Source organism: Elephantulus edwardii, unplaced genomic scaffold, assembly GCF_000299155.1.
Source record: "Elephantulus edwardii isolate Elephantulus edwardi_28Jun2011 unplaced genomic scaffold, EleEdw1.0 scaffold00163, whole genome shotgun sequence".
In the NCBI taxonomy this organism is placed as follows: Eukaryota; Metazoa; Chordata; class Mammalia; order Macroscelidea; family Macroscelididae; genus Elephantulus; species Elephantulus edwardii.
This window is the reverse complement of record NW_006399913.1, coordinates 3,962,240-3,978,546: the sequence shown is the minus strand read 5'-3', so window position 1 is coordinate 3,978,546 and position 16,307 is coordinate 3,962,240. Positions and strand designations below refer to the sequence as shown.

Here is a 16,307-nt window from a genome sequence, read left to right as displayed (position 1 = left end):
CTGTCATCCTTATTCATTATCCAGGTCTTGGATGCATAGCTAATAATTGGAAAGACTGTGGCTTGAATCAGACATGCTTTAGTCCTTAAACTGACATCACTTCTCCTTAATAATTTGGAAGGTCCCTAACTGCAGATTTTCCCATTGCAATGTGTCTCCTTATTTCCTGACTGCTCATACCAAGGGTGTTAATTGTGGATCCAAGGAAGATGAAGCTGATGACAGTTTCAATCTCCTCTCCATCCATCCAGCCATCCATCTCCATCCATCCATCCATCCATCCATCCATCATGACATGGCCTATTGGTCCAGTGGTAAGAATCTTTGTTTTCTTGATAATATGTCACAATCCATACCAAAGGCTGCATTCCTTGATCTTCTGCAACAACTGCTTCAAGTCTTCCTCACTTTCAGCAAGCAAGGTTGTGCTATCTGCATAATGCCGGTTATTGATGAGTCTCCCTCCGATCCTGATGCCACATTCCTTTTCACAGAGTCCAGCTTCTCGGATAATCTGCTCAGCATATAAATTGAACAGGTATGGAGAGGGAATACATCCCTGATGCGTTCCCTTCCCAATTCCAAACCATGCACTGCTCCCCTGCTCCACTGGCACAGCAGCCTCCTGATCCAGGTGTAGGTTCCTTATGAGCAAAATCAAGTGCTTTGGGATTCCCATTCTTCTCAGTGTCAGCCACAACTTATCATAATCCACACAGCCCAATGGGCTGCATAGGAATCAGACTGACTGCATTTGTGGAAGAAATTGTTGGAGTATCAGCAGTCAAAACTAGGCAAGGTGGGGAAACTGTGGGTCAGATCATCAATTACTCATATGCAAGTTCAAATTGAGACCAAAGAAAATGAAAATAAATACAAAGGAACCAAGATATGATCTTGAATCAATTCCATCAGAATTTCATGATCATCTTAAGAATAGGTTTGAGGAGGCAATGAACACTAGTGATAAAAGACTAGATGAATTGTGGGATGATATCAAGGATATTATCCATGAAGAAAGCAAAAGGCCATTACAAAAACAGAGGAGAAAGGAAAAATCAAAATGAATGTCAGAAGAGAGTCTAAAGATTGCACTGGAATGTCAAGAAGCCAAATCTAAAGGAAAACATGTTGAAATGAAAGAGTTGAATAGACGATTTCTAAGGACAGCTCAGGAAGACAAAGCAAAGTATTAGAATGTGCAGAGAGCTGGAATTGGAGAATAAAAATGGAACTACTTGTTCTGCATTTCTCAAGCTGCAAGAACTGAAATACAAATTTAAGCCTTGTGTTGTAATGTTGAAAGATATTATGGGCAATATATTGAATGACTCAAAAAAACATCAAAAGAAGATGGAGAGAATAAACAGAGTCACTGTACCAGAAAGAATTGATTGGCACTGAAAAATTTCAGGAAGTACCATATAAACAAGAGCTAATGGTAATGAAAGAGGAAACAGAAGGTGCATTGAAGGCATTGGCAAGAAATGAGGCCCCAGGAATTAATGGGATACAGATTGACTTGTTTCAATTAACAGACGCGGTCTTGAATGCTCTCACCAGTCTATGCCAGGACATTTGGAGGATGGATGGATGGCCAACGGATTGGAAGAGGTCCATATTCATTCCTATTCCCAAGAAGAGTGATCCAATTGAATGTAGAAATTATCGAACAATATCATTGATATCACATGCAAGCAAAATCCTGCTGAAGTTCATTTAAAAATGGCTGCAGTAATACATAGATAGGGAATTGCCAGAGTTCAAGTGGGATTTAGAAGAGGACGTGGCACCAGGGATATCACTGCTGATGTCAGATGGATCTTGTCTGAAAGTAAGGAATACCAGAAGAATGTCTATTTATGCTTTATTGACTATTGACAACAGGAGCAAATAGAGGATGATAAGATAAAAGTGTGGTAGGTAGGGGGTCATACAGTGAGGGTTCTCGTAAGGGGTGTTGTTGTTATGTGTCAAGTCGCCTGTGACTCAGCGACCCTGCATACAAAAGTGCCTGGTCTGGCCTGAACCAATCTCACTCCAGCTCTCCCACCCTCATTGTCCCATTTACTGTATCAATTCATCTTATCCAGGGTCTTCCTCACCTGCACTGTCCCTCCACCCTTCCAAGCATGATGGCCTTCTCCAAGGTCCAGTCCCTCCTGGCCACTTGCCCAAAGTATGTGAGATGGAGCTTCAAAATCTTCTCCTCCAAGGAGAAACTTGGTTTCACTTTCTCCAAGACAGACCTTCCTATTTCCTTGGTGGTCAGAGTATGGACCTCTTCTCCAGCACCACAACCCAAAGGCATCAATAATTCTTCTGTCATCCTTAGTCATTGTCCAGCTCTCTGATGTGTAGCAAGTAATTGCAAAGACCATGGCCTGGATCAGGTGCACCTTAGTCTCTAGAATGACATCATTGCTTTTCAGTACTTTGGAGAGTTCCCTGACAGCTTGAGAGTTCCCTGACAGCAGATCTTCCCAGTGCAATTAATCTTTTGATTCCCTGACTGCTGATGCCAAGAATATTGCTTGTGGAGCCAAGCAAACTAAAGCTGTAACCAAGCTCAATTTCTTCTCCATCTATAATGGTGCTGCAAGTTGGCTCAGCGATGAGAATCTTTGTCTTCATGATACTGAGCTTCAATCTATATTGAAGACTATAGTCCTTGACCTTCTGCAGCAAGTGTTTCTGGTCTTTCTCACTTTCAGCTTTGTGACATCTGCATAATGTTGATTGTTGATGAGTCTTCCTCCAATCCTGATGCCACATTCCTCCTCATAAAACCCAGCCTCCTGAATAACCTGTTCTGCATATAGACATTTATTTGGTGAGCATGAATTGATAGTTTTTCAAATGTTCATTATTGCTAAAAGGCAGAGATTAGCACTTTTACAAAACACAATCAGCCTTGTATCATCTGTCTTATGCATAATTTTACTTTATATTATCCCTCTTCATTTTTAAATACATTTCTTAAGAGAGAAAGCTATAAACCTTGCCTCTACATTGTCTTCTTCCATTCTTTCATGTCTCTGCATCTGCCTAGCAGTTATATTCATCTTACCAAGGATACCATCATCTCAGAATAGACAAGCTAGTAGGCACTTCATAGACCTTGTTTCTCAAAACTTTTTCTTTTCTGCTGTCCATGCCTTCTTTTATCTTATCCATGACTCATTCTTGGTTCTCCTGTTTTCTCCTTCTAGTCCTATATTGCTGACTTCCATTCCATTCTGAATCAGAATAAGATACCATTTCCACCTCCCCCCCAATTCTTTCTCGTTTTCATAACTTATATTCTTTCTCTAGATAATCTTTATTTATTGTAACGATTTCAGTAACAAAATACTAGTGACTCTTGGACCTTGTCTTGTAATCTTCACCTCTCTCTGAGTTCTGGAATCATCTTTATTTAGATGATCTTATGGGAATCTCAAACTCAAAACCAACTTCTTTATTTTATTCCTCATCAGAACCTACCTTCCTCCTTTATCCCTTATGCTAATTACATGAGCCGCTATCTATTCTCCAAAGAAGAAATGTAATCTAATCACCACTTTCATATGGTAACTGAATTCCATCGATTCTACTACCTTTAGTTTGCCATGGATAGTTCCTTTCATCTTTCTTCTGATTGTCATACCTCCTTCAGGATTTTATCAACTGAATTAAAGGAGCTGTATTTCTGGACTAAGAACTGGACCAGTAATTCCCTGCTCAAAGCCTACAGGATGAATTTAAAAATCCTTAACATCCCTTACTTAACATTATAGGGTTGTTATGGGTCACAAGCAACTCATTAATACATAATAACAACAACAAATGAATGTCTAAAATGTTCTCGGCTTTTTTCCCCCTCTGGCCTGTTATTCAGTCATTAACATTCTGTATTGTCTCTGGATTTTAAAAAAAATGATCTTTTTTTCTATTTGTCCCTTTTCGTGACTTATAGACCTTGTATAGCTCTTACATACTGTTCTAATTAAAAGAACCCTATGCTTCCTTCAAGCTATTGTTGTCAGGTGCCATCAAGTTGACTATGAACTAGAGAGAAACATATTCTTTTACTGCATCATTCATATGTTAACTCAAGAAAAATATTTTTTAAAAATATTTTAAATTTTTATTTTTTTATTATTTTGTGTATGTACTGTCAAATGGATCTGACTGGTACAGGAGGAGATTGCCCCTTCTTCTCAGACAGAGCATCTGGTGGATTCAAACCTCATATCTCTGGGATTGCAGTGCAGCTTCTTGCCACTAGGCCACCAGAGCTCCACAAGAAAAATATTTTGAAAGCCATCCATTCAATGGATGTTCAGATGTGTCAGCTCCTGTATCAAATTCATTTTAAAGGTAACTTCTAGTGGAGAATATTATTTTTAAAACACTTGTATTGTCGATATTTGTATTATTTAAAAATTCTGCTACGAAGATGGCGCCGAAAGCGAAGAAGGAAGCCCCTGCCCCTCCCAAAACTGAAGCCAAAGCAAAGGCATTGAAGGCCAAGAAGGCAGTCCTGAAGGGCGTCCACAGCCAAAAAAAAAAAGAAGATCCGCACGTCACCCACGTTCCGGCGGCCTAAGACGCTGAGACTCCCACGGCAGCCCAAATACCCTCGGAAGAGCACCCCCAGGAGAAACAAGCTTGACCACTATGCCATCATCAAATTTCCCCTGACCACTGAGTCAGCTATGAAGAAGATAGAAGATAACAACACACTTGTGTTCATTGTGGATGTCAAGGACAACAAGCACCAAATTAAACAAGCTGTAAAGAAGCTCTATGACATTGATGTGGCTAAAGTCAACACTTTGATTAGGCCTGATGGAGAGAAGAAGGCCTATGTTCGACTTGCTCCTGATTATGATGCTTTGGATGTTGCCAACAAAATTGGGATCATCTAAACTGAGTCCAGCGGGCTAATTCTAAATGTAATAAATTTTTCTCACACACACACAAAAATTCTGTGTTATTAGAGGAGATAGGCAATATTGCGTTTGCCCTGAAAAATACGGCAAACTGAAAAGTGAGAAAAATGGTTAGTTATTACTGTGTTTTTAAGGGAATACCAGAAAGTATGTCCAGAGTCATACAAAGTGGTTTTTTTTTCTTATTTTGAACATAACACCTGTTTTTAGGAGAAATGATACCTTATGATTTATGTTATAAATAGTAATATATAATTTACATTAGGTATGACTTAAGTCTTCATACAGACAATTGCTTTTGAGTATTAAGTGAGAGTCTAATAATTATTTGTATGTCTTCTGTCCTTATTAGAAATATACACTGTTCCACCCCCTCACCCCATTCTATTTTTTTTTCTCCTTTAGGTGATATCCCAATTATTCCACTTAATTTTACCATGATATCCATGGAGAGTCCATTTACCAGGGATGTAGTAGAAGGATGTGTGAAGGAGACATTGCTTTTTTTATCAAGATCCATTTCCACAAAACAAAATGTGGCGTTTACATTTAAAGGAATCGGAGTCCTCATCATCAAACAAAGTAAAGTGAAGATGAGATTTTATAAGGAATTTCTTTGTGCCATGGATGGAAGTGAGAGTTTGGTGAAAGCCTTAAAAAATGTAAATAAATGTTTTCTTTTCCTCACTCTTCTCTCAAGTTATACCTCTAGATAATCTATAGATGTAAAACAAGTTTCTCTCTCTCTATATTTTTTCTTTTTTCCCCCTCTTGTTGTGTACTGTCGAATCGGATCCAGCTGGCACAGGAGGAGAGTGCCCTTCCTTCTCCAGCAGAGCATCTGGTGGATTCGAACCATGAGCCCAAATTTATATATTTTAAAAGAATAATTTCCCCTAGTGCATGTACTTGTTTATCCTCTTAGACAAAAAAGAGTTTCCAGAAGGATAAAAGAAAAATTCTAAGTTTTGAGTCAGTGCTAATTGATGAGGTAATGGAAATGATCAATTCTCAATATTTTTTTGTACCTTACAGTTTACAAAAGACACTGTGGTGGCACATCAGTTAAGTGTTCAGCTGCCAACCAAAAGGTCAACTTTGTGAACCCACCGACCACTTTCTGTGTCAGTCTACTTTGGCAAAGATTTCAGCTTGGGAATTCGATGGGACATTTCTGCTTTGTTTTATAAGATTGTTATGAATCAGAATCTATTGAAATGCAATAGAAAAGTTATAGTTTATAGATTTCTTCCATATATATATGAATTCAACTCAGTTCAAAACATTGTAAATTTGGCATCATCACAGTAAGTTTATGAATGAGAAATTTATTTGGGAACCATGAGGTCAGAGTGCTAACTGATAGATCTGGGATTCAAACCCAAAGATGTTACAACCATACTTCTTTTTTATTTCAGTCAAGATTTAAAAGAGAATCTAATCCAAGTCATAGAAATAATTTAATTTTCCATGTAGAGAAGAATTTAAAAATTGGCCCTATTGTTATTTGTTTTGAATAAAAGCAAATTGATTTATTGAGGGATAGAGACAGTCTATACCAGGGAGATGTCCATTGTCAGTGTGAAAATGGCCTTTTGGAGTGGAAAATAAAGATTATATAATTCATAATTAGTTGAAAGATCATCAAAGGAATTAAAAGCAGGACAGCTAGAAGCTAGACTTTGGCAGCAATAGGTCCATAACACATAAATTAGATTACATGATTGGAATTGACATCATTTTAACCATTAGGTAAGAGGTGAGTCTGGGCTTGTGTGACCTTCTTGCTAAATTGGACATCTTGTTGTTGTTAGTTGCCTTCAAGTCATTTGCAACTCATGGCAACCCCCTGTATGCAGATTAGACCTGCTCTACAGGGTTTTCAAAGCTGTGTCCTGTCAGAAGCAAACCTCCAGGCCTTTCTTTCAAAGTGCCTCTGAGTGGATTCAGATTACTAGCTTTTAGGTTAGTAGGCAAACAGAAACTTTTTTATTTAGTGATCTCAGGTTCAACATAGAGAAGTTTAAGAAGGCAATGAAATAGTCAATGAGGATTTATTGAATTCTTGATTTAGGTGTAAATTAGGGAACTAACAAAGTTGAACTGACAAAGTTGAATGATGTATAATCTTGTGTACATAGAGCAAATGACTGACTTATAAAGGAAAGGTTATTAATATGTTCAAATTATAGCAATTTCTCCTTTCATGAACGTCTAGATTTAGCAATATAGGAAACAGAATTGTGCATACTGAGGCTCTTGATTTTTTAAAGTAAAATCTGACATTATAGAGGGTTTCCTAAGGACATTTAACAGCAACAATAAAAAACAGAATCCCAATCCTTTATGTGGAAAAGTAGAAACACACACAGGCATACTTTTCTCTTTTCTATAAAAATGATTTGCAAAACCAGAGTCAAGTGGTCCATTTCTAAGGCTTAGGGAGATTTGGTTGTTCTTATGTGTTATCCAGTAGCCTATGACATGTACAATAGCTCTTAACCCTGCCCTGTCCTGAGCCAGTTTTACTGATTCCAACACACCCTGGATACCATATTAATCCGTGTCATCCTGGGTCTTCCTCTCCTGTGCTGTCCCTCCACCCTTCCATGCATGATGTCCTCCAAGGATCATTCCCTTATGGCCACATGCCCAAAGTCTGTGAGACGGAGCTTCAAGAAATCCTTGGCTCCAAGGAGAAACTTGGTTCACCCTCTCTATGGCAGACCTTTTTGTCCTCCTGGTGGTCCATGGTTCAGCTATCTCCCTAAGAGATAGGGAGATAGCTGAACTTTATAGCTTAATATGTAAGGGTCTAAAGGGAAGATATTTGACCTGCTTCACTTTGAAGAATTACGTTTTTAAAACAAAACTTACTAAATTAGAGGATGAAGCATCTTTAACAAATGAGGCAGAATTTTGAAGAAGCTTTTTTTAAAAAAAACAAAAAACACCAAACAACAACAACCCTAATCCTGAAAGATACTCTGAGAGGCTAAATTCATTGACCACTGCTGCTTATCTCACCTTCATGAACAGAGGCACACAGCACATTAGCATTTTAAAGTTTCTTCTGCAAAGTCTGTTAGGAAGCTGTTTAACTACCCAGACCTATTTTATTATGGAAGTTTATGTTGACCCAATAATCTTATCTCAGTCACAATATCTCATTCACATCTAAAGAATGTATCATTAACATCACATTCACATCTACAGAATGTATCATTAATATCACATTCACATCTCCAGAATATATCATTAATATCACAGTCCCAGCTCCAGAATACAGTTTTGAGAAAGTAGGCAGGTTTATAATATGGTACATTTCTCCCCCGTACCCCCCAAATGTACCGTAATGTAAATCTGTGCACTGTCCTACAGAGTCGTCCTTTGAGGAAGCTGTGCATCAGTGATGTGACTTTTCCTCCATAGTTGGTTTATGTTTGTTCCCATTACCAAGAAAGGTGATCCAACAGAATGTGTAAACTATTAATTAATACCACATTCAAGCAAAATACTGCCGAAGATCATTCAAAAATGGCTAGAACAGTACATAAATAGGAAACTGCCAGAAGTTCAAGCAAGATTTAAAAGAGGCCGTGGCACCAGGGATATCATTGCTGATGTCAGATGGATGCTGGCTGAAAGAAAAGATTTCTATTTATACTTTACTGATTGTGATGACTGTGTGGTCATCACAAGTTATGGCTGACTTAGAGAAGAATGGGAGTCCCAGGGCACTTATGTGTATTCATGCCAAAACTATACCTAGTCCAGGAGGTTGTTGTGTTAACAGAGAAAGTGAACACTAAGTTATTTAAAATTAGGAAGAGGTAGTGTCAGTGTTGTATTCTCTCTCCATAACTATGCAGTCTGTATACTGAGCAAATTATTTGAGAAGCTTTACTCTGTGAAGAGGAATGTGACATCAAGATCAGAGGGATACTCATCAATAACTTGTGTCATGCAGATTGCACATACTTGCCTGCTGAAAGTGAGGAGGACTTGAAACACTTGTTGCAGAAGATCAAGTAATTCAGCGTTCAGTGTGGATTGCATCACAATGTCAAGAAGACAATGATTCTTAACACTGGACTGAGACACAACATCATGATGGATGGAGAAAGGATTGAAACTGTCAACAACTACATCTTGCATGGATACACAATTAATACCCTTGGTACCAGGAATCAGGAAATCAGAAGACATATTGCATTGGAAAAGTCTGCAGTTAGGGACCTCTCCAAATTATTGAGGAGTAATGATGTCAGTTTGAGGACCGAGATGCATCTGATTTAGGCCATTGTCTTTGCAGTCACTTGCTATGCATCTGAGAGCAGGACAATGAATATGGATGAAAGAGGAAGAATCGATGCCTTTGAGCTATGGTGTTGGGAAAAGAGTGCTGGCAAAAGAGCAAACAAATATGTCTTGGAAAGGGTCTAGTCAGAGTGCTCTTTGAAGGCAAAGATGATAAGATTTCACTTCACATACTCCAGGCATGTTGCTAAGAGGCACTATTCCTTGGAGAGGGACATGATACTTGGAAAGGTGGAGGGTTGGTGAAGGAAAGGAAGACCCTCCACCAGGTGGATTGACATGGTGACTGCTGCACACTAGTGTGTCAGGAGGTGTGGAGATGGCACAGGATAGGGACAGCGTTCAGATCTGTTGTTTATAGGGTCACTATGGTTTGTTCTCCACTTGATAGTACCTGACAACAACTTTTCCACAACATACTTTAAAATCTTTTTCTGAGGAATTCCCTTCAAAAGCCATCTGTGAGCCATATAGTTAATATAAAAAGAATAATTTGTATATTTTTAAAAAAATATTTTCTATTGGTCAATTTGTATATTATCAATAATTAATACAAAAAAGGATTCTTTTATAATATAATAAATCCTATTTATTGAATGCATACTGTGTATTAGTCACTTAAAGTAAAACTCAAAATTCATTGCTGTCAAGTCAGAATAGCTGACCCTCAAGCAGGTTTTCAAAGGCTTTAAACACCCAAGAGGAAATTGCCAATCTTTCCTCACAGCTGCTTTGTTGTTTGTTAGCCTTTGTTGTGTGCCGACCCTGAGCTTACCTTCTATTGGAGGCGATAAATTGGATCCTTTTGAACTCTGACTCAGAGTTTCTGTGAGTTGGAGTCAACTTGAGAGTACCTAATCTTACTTCTATATAAGAAAAAGGAATTTATATAAGATAAGGGAACTATGTTGGTTTAGTGGTAAGGAATTGCACTACCAATTCAAGGGTATGTGATTTGAATTCCAGCTGTTCTGGGGAGGGAAGTCAGTCAGTCTCCTTCCTTGTGATTTACTGCCTCTGAAAAACCACTGGAGGGTAAGCTGTGAGTCAATTCTAACTTAACTGTTCTCAACAACAACAATAACAACAATCCTCTTATTTCTAAGTTAGATAATCACATATCTGGCAGCAGTCTGGATATTTGAACATGAGTTTATCTAAAATCAAATTGTTTTCATAGCTACCCAACTTTAGAATTATTTAGGTCAAGGGTAGAATTAGCTAGCTTGCTCATTTTCCTGATAGCTTGTATATATCTATATTCTCCTACAAAACTGTTAACTCTAGAGGTAATTTCCAGTGGAAATGATTTGAGAAAAGGTAGCATCAATAGAATTATAATGCAGCTATTAGAGCGATTAATGAATGAGACATTCGTTATTGAAGTTTAAGTTCTGAACTTTAAGTGTGGAAGAAAAGAGTATTGTAGTAACTTTGTCTTTGAGACAGCCTATATTCACATCTAAATTGTCTGTGTCCTGGTGGTGGTGGTGACCCAGGTTTCACACATCTCTTTCCCTCTCCTCCAGAGGCCTGGCACTGTGGACTCAGTGCTGTCCAGCAGAGAAGATCTTGGGAAGAGACCGAGCAGTGTGCTTGCATTTCCAAGGTGAGTGGTCCATGGGTCCCTCGTTGCTCTCATTGGGCAGTGTTTCTCTCTAAACTGCTTGTGGCTTATACTTTATTTGGTGCAGTTTTTCTCTCTTTCAATTCACCTGGCAACCAGAGTTTATTGTATGTTTGCTCTGTAGTTGAATTAAAAACAACAGACACTTAAAGCATTTTTTTCGGTTGTTTTTATTTTAGAGTGTTTTTAAACTATTCTTGCCTTGCACATAGAACTTTTTGAGTGTGTACACAGACATTCTGGTATGTCCCATACCAACCTTCTTGTTAGGTGGCATTGAATTACTTTCTCTGTTTATAGTAATCCCACATGGCAGAGTAGGATTGCTGATATTGTTTCCTAGACTGTAGAAATTTCCCCTAAATTTGACGTATTTTGTTGTTACTGAGAATATAAAAAACAAAACAGTTTCTGTGTGAACAATTTTAATGTCATTGATCACTTTCTCTGAATTGTGTAACCATTCTCATCTTTATTTCCAAGTTGTTCCTCCTTCATTAACAAAATCATTGCCCTCTAAGGATTCTATCTAATCTTTCTGGTTTCTGTTGTTAATGTGATCTCATTGTAGGTAGCTCTTAAAAGGGCACAATGCTCAAGGTAGACCTTTTTTAGTAGTTACACTCAAATATGCTACTTCTAGTTTGGTTTGAGCATGTTGGAAATCATGAGGATGGTAAAGGATGGCTAGGTTAAAGTTCAGATCTGTTGTTCTTAGATTGTTATGAATATTGTTGGCTCAGTAGCACCACCACCACCACCACCACCACCACCACCACCACAACAACAACAACAACAATATTGTGTAGTTTTGACATGACTTCATGGGACATTTTTAGTTTAAGGTTTAAACATTATCTCAGGGAAATGGTTTTAGGGGCTCATCTACTTGCCATGGTTCCAGAAGGCTTATTGTTGTTGTTACGTGCTGGTGAGTTGATTATAACTCATAGTGATCCTATGAACAATAGATCTGAATCCTGTCCTATCCTGTGCCATCTTCATAATCTCTGACATACTTGAGCCCGTTGCTGCGGTCACTATGTCAGTCTTTGACATTGAGGGTCTTCCTCTATTTGCTGACCTTCCACCTTTTCTTGCATGATGACTCTTTCCGAATAACACCCTCTTGTAGCAATATGCCCAAAGTCTGTATGATGACGCGTCACTATCCTTGTCTGTAAGGATCACTTGGGCTGCACAGTCTTCAAGGCATGTCTGTTCTTTTGGCAGTCCCTGGGATAGTCAATACTCTTGTCCAGCACCACAGTTCAAAGGCACCGGTTTTTCTTCTGTCATCCTTATTCTCTATCCAGCTCTCAGACCATGGCTTCAATCAGGAGCACCTTAGTCTTCCAACTGACATCATTGCTCCTCATTACTTTGGAGAGGTTCCTGATAGCAGATTTTCCCAGTGCAATTTGTCTTTTGATTTCTTCACTGCTGATGTCAAGGGTGTTTGTTTTGGATCCAAGTAAGAAGAAGATGTTGACAATTTTAATCTTTTCATCGATTATAATGTTGCCCACTGGCTTAGTTGTAAAATTTTTTTTTATGTTTAGATATTATCCCTATGAAAATTTTATATTCTGTTCTGCATTCTTTCCTTTTTGATCAGGATTCCTTGGTTAAAATGTTTATTAGCTTTAAGCCTCTTGTTTAGAGTCAACAAGACTTTGGGGAGTGCCTTTGTATTTAAAGTTGGTTGTTACTATATTTTGGAGGAACATTCTTCTAAGGATACAGCACTCTTATGTCAATATGCTGTACCTAGGTAACCTGATATTGTTGTGATGCTGAGCCTTGTGCCATTAGGGTGCCAAATGACATAATAGTTACCCTTGGTAGACAATGTTTGGTGGAACTCCCAGTTTAAGATAGGTTTGGAAGCAGGAGAGGCATCCACTTCCTAAACAACATGCCTCTGAAAACTTTATGAACGTTGATAAATGTCGATAGTTATAGAAAGGATTCGGGCCTTTTGTTCATAGGGTCGCTATGATTCATGCTCAACTCGATGGCAATTAACACAATAATAACAGCAATGGTAGCTGGGAACCATCCATTTCTTCTGATCTCATGACAAAGGAGGCGACTGTTCATAGGGACAATTAATATCACATTTTCCATTTTTAACTCTCTTTCTTTATTGTTCCAGATGAATAGAGATCAGTTATCTTTTGGTTGGTATATTGTAAACTTTTTTTTAAAATTTTTAATTTTTGTGTGAGTGTACCATCAAATCAGATCTGACTGGTACAGGAGGAGATTGTCCCTCCTTTCCCGGCAGAGCATCTGGTGGATTTGAACCGTGTGCCTCTGGGACTGTAGTTGCAGCTCCTTTCCACTAGGCCACCAGAGCTCCCCTGGCATCTTGCAAACTTTTTAAGACCACATATTTTTAGGCAAAAACTAGGAGTTATTGCTATTATGTGGTGTCAAGTCTGCACTGATTTATAACTGACCCTCGAGAAGCTGTAAAATTCAAAGTGCTATCTTTGAGTTGACATCACAACTTCTTACCTACCAGGCTACTAGAACTCCCTAGAAGGGAGAAGAGAGGCACTAAATATGTTATCAGGCCAATTAACTAGGATGTCCCATGACACTATGACCCTAAATCTCCAAGGCAAGGAACCAAATCCCATGCAGTATTTGGTTGTCCTTAATCAAGCATGTAACCCTTGTGCTACCAGTGCTGTCATTTGCTGTCCAGTTGATTCTGACTGTGCTGTAATCTTTACTAGTATAACCTGCCAGATATTTTCTCTGGTGGAACAGCTGGTGGCTTTGAAAGACTGATCTTTAACAACCAATTAGCTAACCATTATGTCACTAGGGCTTCTCCTACCAACTTTTGTCCCTGCAGTATTAGTAAAAATTTTCTCACCTGTTGTCCTGTACTTCCCACCACTTTCTATCTCCTAACTTCTTCCTATTCTTGGAGTCCAGACCACTTTCTTTTCAAGGCTTGATTCTGACAGCTTTCTTGAGTCTTACCTAATAGGTTAAAACAAGGTTGTTATTGTTGTTGTTGCTGGTTGCTATTGAATTGGTTCCAGTTCATGCAATACTGAGTACAACAGGGTGAGACCCTGCCTACTCCTGTGCCATTCTCACAGTCACTGCTGTACATAAGCCCAGCGTTACAGCCACTGTCACTCTAGCTCCTTCAAAGTCTTTCTCTTTGATGTGACACTATGTTTTTTTTTTATTATTATTTTATTTGTGTGTGTGTGTGTGTGTGTGTTTTGTCAAATCGGATCTGACTGGTACAGGAGGAGATTGTTCCTCCTTTCTCGGCAGAGCATCTGGAAGATTTGAACCGTGCACCTCTTGGATTGCAGTGGCGACACTATGTTTTGAGTGCGTTCCAACTCAAAGGGCTCATCTTCCAGCGCTGTATCAGATAAGGTTCTGCTATCCATTAGGTTTTCACTGACAAATTATTTTTGAAGTGGATGAGCAGTCCCGTCTATCTCAATCTGGAAGTGTTGCTGAGACCTGTCCACTCTGGTTAACCCTCCTAGTATTTGAAATACTAGTAGATAGGTTCAGCATTGCAGTAACAGCAACATACAAGCCACCATAGTACACAGGGATGGAAAAGAGAAAGTAAGATAAGAACAGAAACTCTATGAACTTTGATAAATGTCAATAATTATAGAAAGGCTGAGTTGTGCTGACGCAAGGGCAATCAACAACAACAACAACAGAGGATAAGGAGGTGGAGAGAAGAGAGGAAGGGCTGTTTCTGGGCTATGAGTCCTTGGGAATCCTGGCCTTAATGCTATCTACCCAAGAACAGGTTACCCAGTAAGCAAGGTGAGCACAGACTAATTTATGCTTGCTTTCCAATGTGGTGTTCTCTCTAGATTAGTAAGCAAGAACAAGCAAATCCGTACTTACTTTATTTACTAGGTACTCTGTCCTAGTCAAGAATTATCAATTTGAAAAGGAGATTTGATTCTACAGCGAGGTGCTGTGAAGTTGAAAGAAACACAGATTACAGCTACTTCTAGAAGCAGGACCTTTGATGTAGTATAAAAATGAAATCTTCCGTTACTAGTAGTGATTAAGCACTTGTTTATCTTGTTTTGGATAATCTGATAAAAAATATGCTCCATGGAGTTTTTAGAGGATGATTTTTCAGAAGTGGATTTCCAGGCTTTTCTTCTGAGCTAGACTAGAACTTCAAGCCTTTTGGTTAGCAACTAAGCATGGCAATAATTTTCAACACCCAGGGTCCCCTCATTTGAAGGAGATGGGCTTTATTTCAGAATCACTGAGCTGGCTGTGTTGCTTCCTGGAACTGAGAGCTGACAGTCACCTACTTAGGTATTTTCCAGTGGATAAACATCTTGACTTGTTCCTAGGATTGATCTCAAGAAGACAGAAAGCAAACAACCTATGAAGACCATTGTAGAAGAAAGTGAAGGGAATAGAGAAAGGGAGGTCAAGATGAAAGACCAGTTGAGCAGAGAAGGAAACATCCGAGGTAGGCCAGTGGTTTCTGGGTATAGTCTCTCACCTTTCACTACTTATGAACGCAGCCCCATTGCTCAGCAACTCCGATGTTACGTACCATCGAGTCAGAACTGATCCATAGCCGACCCTCTGGTGGGTTAATCACACAGCAGGAGATTGTCCTTCTCCCATGGAACAGCTGGTGGATTTGAATCATGTGTCACTGGGATTGCAGCACAGCTTCTTGCCACTAGGCCACCAGTGCTCCAATATTTAAACTCCAATACTTAGAATAAGTACAGCTAGATTAATGATTAATCACTGGATTTCTGCTAACAAATAGGTTTTAATCCTGAAATCCTTATATGTCACCATAAACATTCTATGCTTAGAATCTCTGACTTTCAGATTTTTTCTTAGACTAACACTTTTCATGGGCTCCCCATTGTATACAAAGATCTAATTTCATGTGTCTGCAATGTCCATGAAAGAGTCTGATGTCTTCAGGTAACATAAAGATATCTAAACCTGCCACCTTTGCATTTATTCCATTCCTCCATCAGATTTCCAAGTCTGTAAATCTTAATGAGAACAGACTGTCCTTTTTTTTCTCCAAGGAACAGCTGTTGGACTTCAACCACTGACCTTTTGGTTAATAGCCCATATGCAATGTATTATGACACCAGGGTTTCTTAAAGGAATTAAGTGGGCTGATTATAAGACCACAGGAGTATTGGAGAGACAATGGTGAAGAGACCACATCCTTTTAAATAATTATGATTCTGGCACAGCAGTTCTCAAGCTTTTGGTTTCTGTTTCCCTCCACATTCTTAAACATGATAGACTACAACAAGATAAAGGTAAACAATCCAGTTGAAAAATGGGCACAGGATATGAACAGACACTTCACCAAAGAAGACATTCAGATGGCCAACAAGCACATGAAGAAATGTTCA

At 38.8% G+C, this 16,307-nt stretch overlaps 1 protein-coding gene across 2 annotated transcripts in view; it reads left to right on the top strand.

Annotated features, from left to right (window-relative positions):
- Positions 1-16,307, top strand: part of CCDC81 (coiled-coil domain containing 81) — a 55,360-nt gene that overhangs the window by 11,511 nt on the left and 27,542 nt on the right. The window contains exons 4-6 of one of the 2 annotated variants that reach the window (XM_006895259.1): positions 5,343-5,599; positions 10,787-10,866; positions 15,261-15,382. In XM_006895259.1, coding sequence (XP_006895321.1) covers positions 5,343-5,599; positions 10,787-10,866; positions 15,261-15,382 — 459 coding nt within the window. Of the gene's footprint in view, positions 1-5,342; positions 5,600-10,784; positions 10,867-15,260; positions 15,383-16,307 lie in introns of both variants that reach the window. The other variant, XM_006895260.1, reaches the window with a different exon arrangement.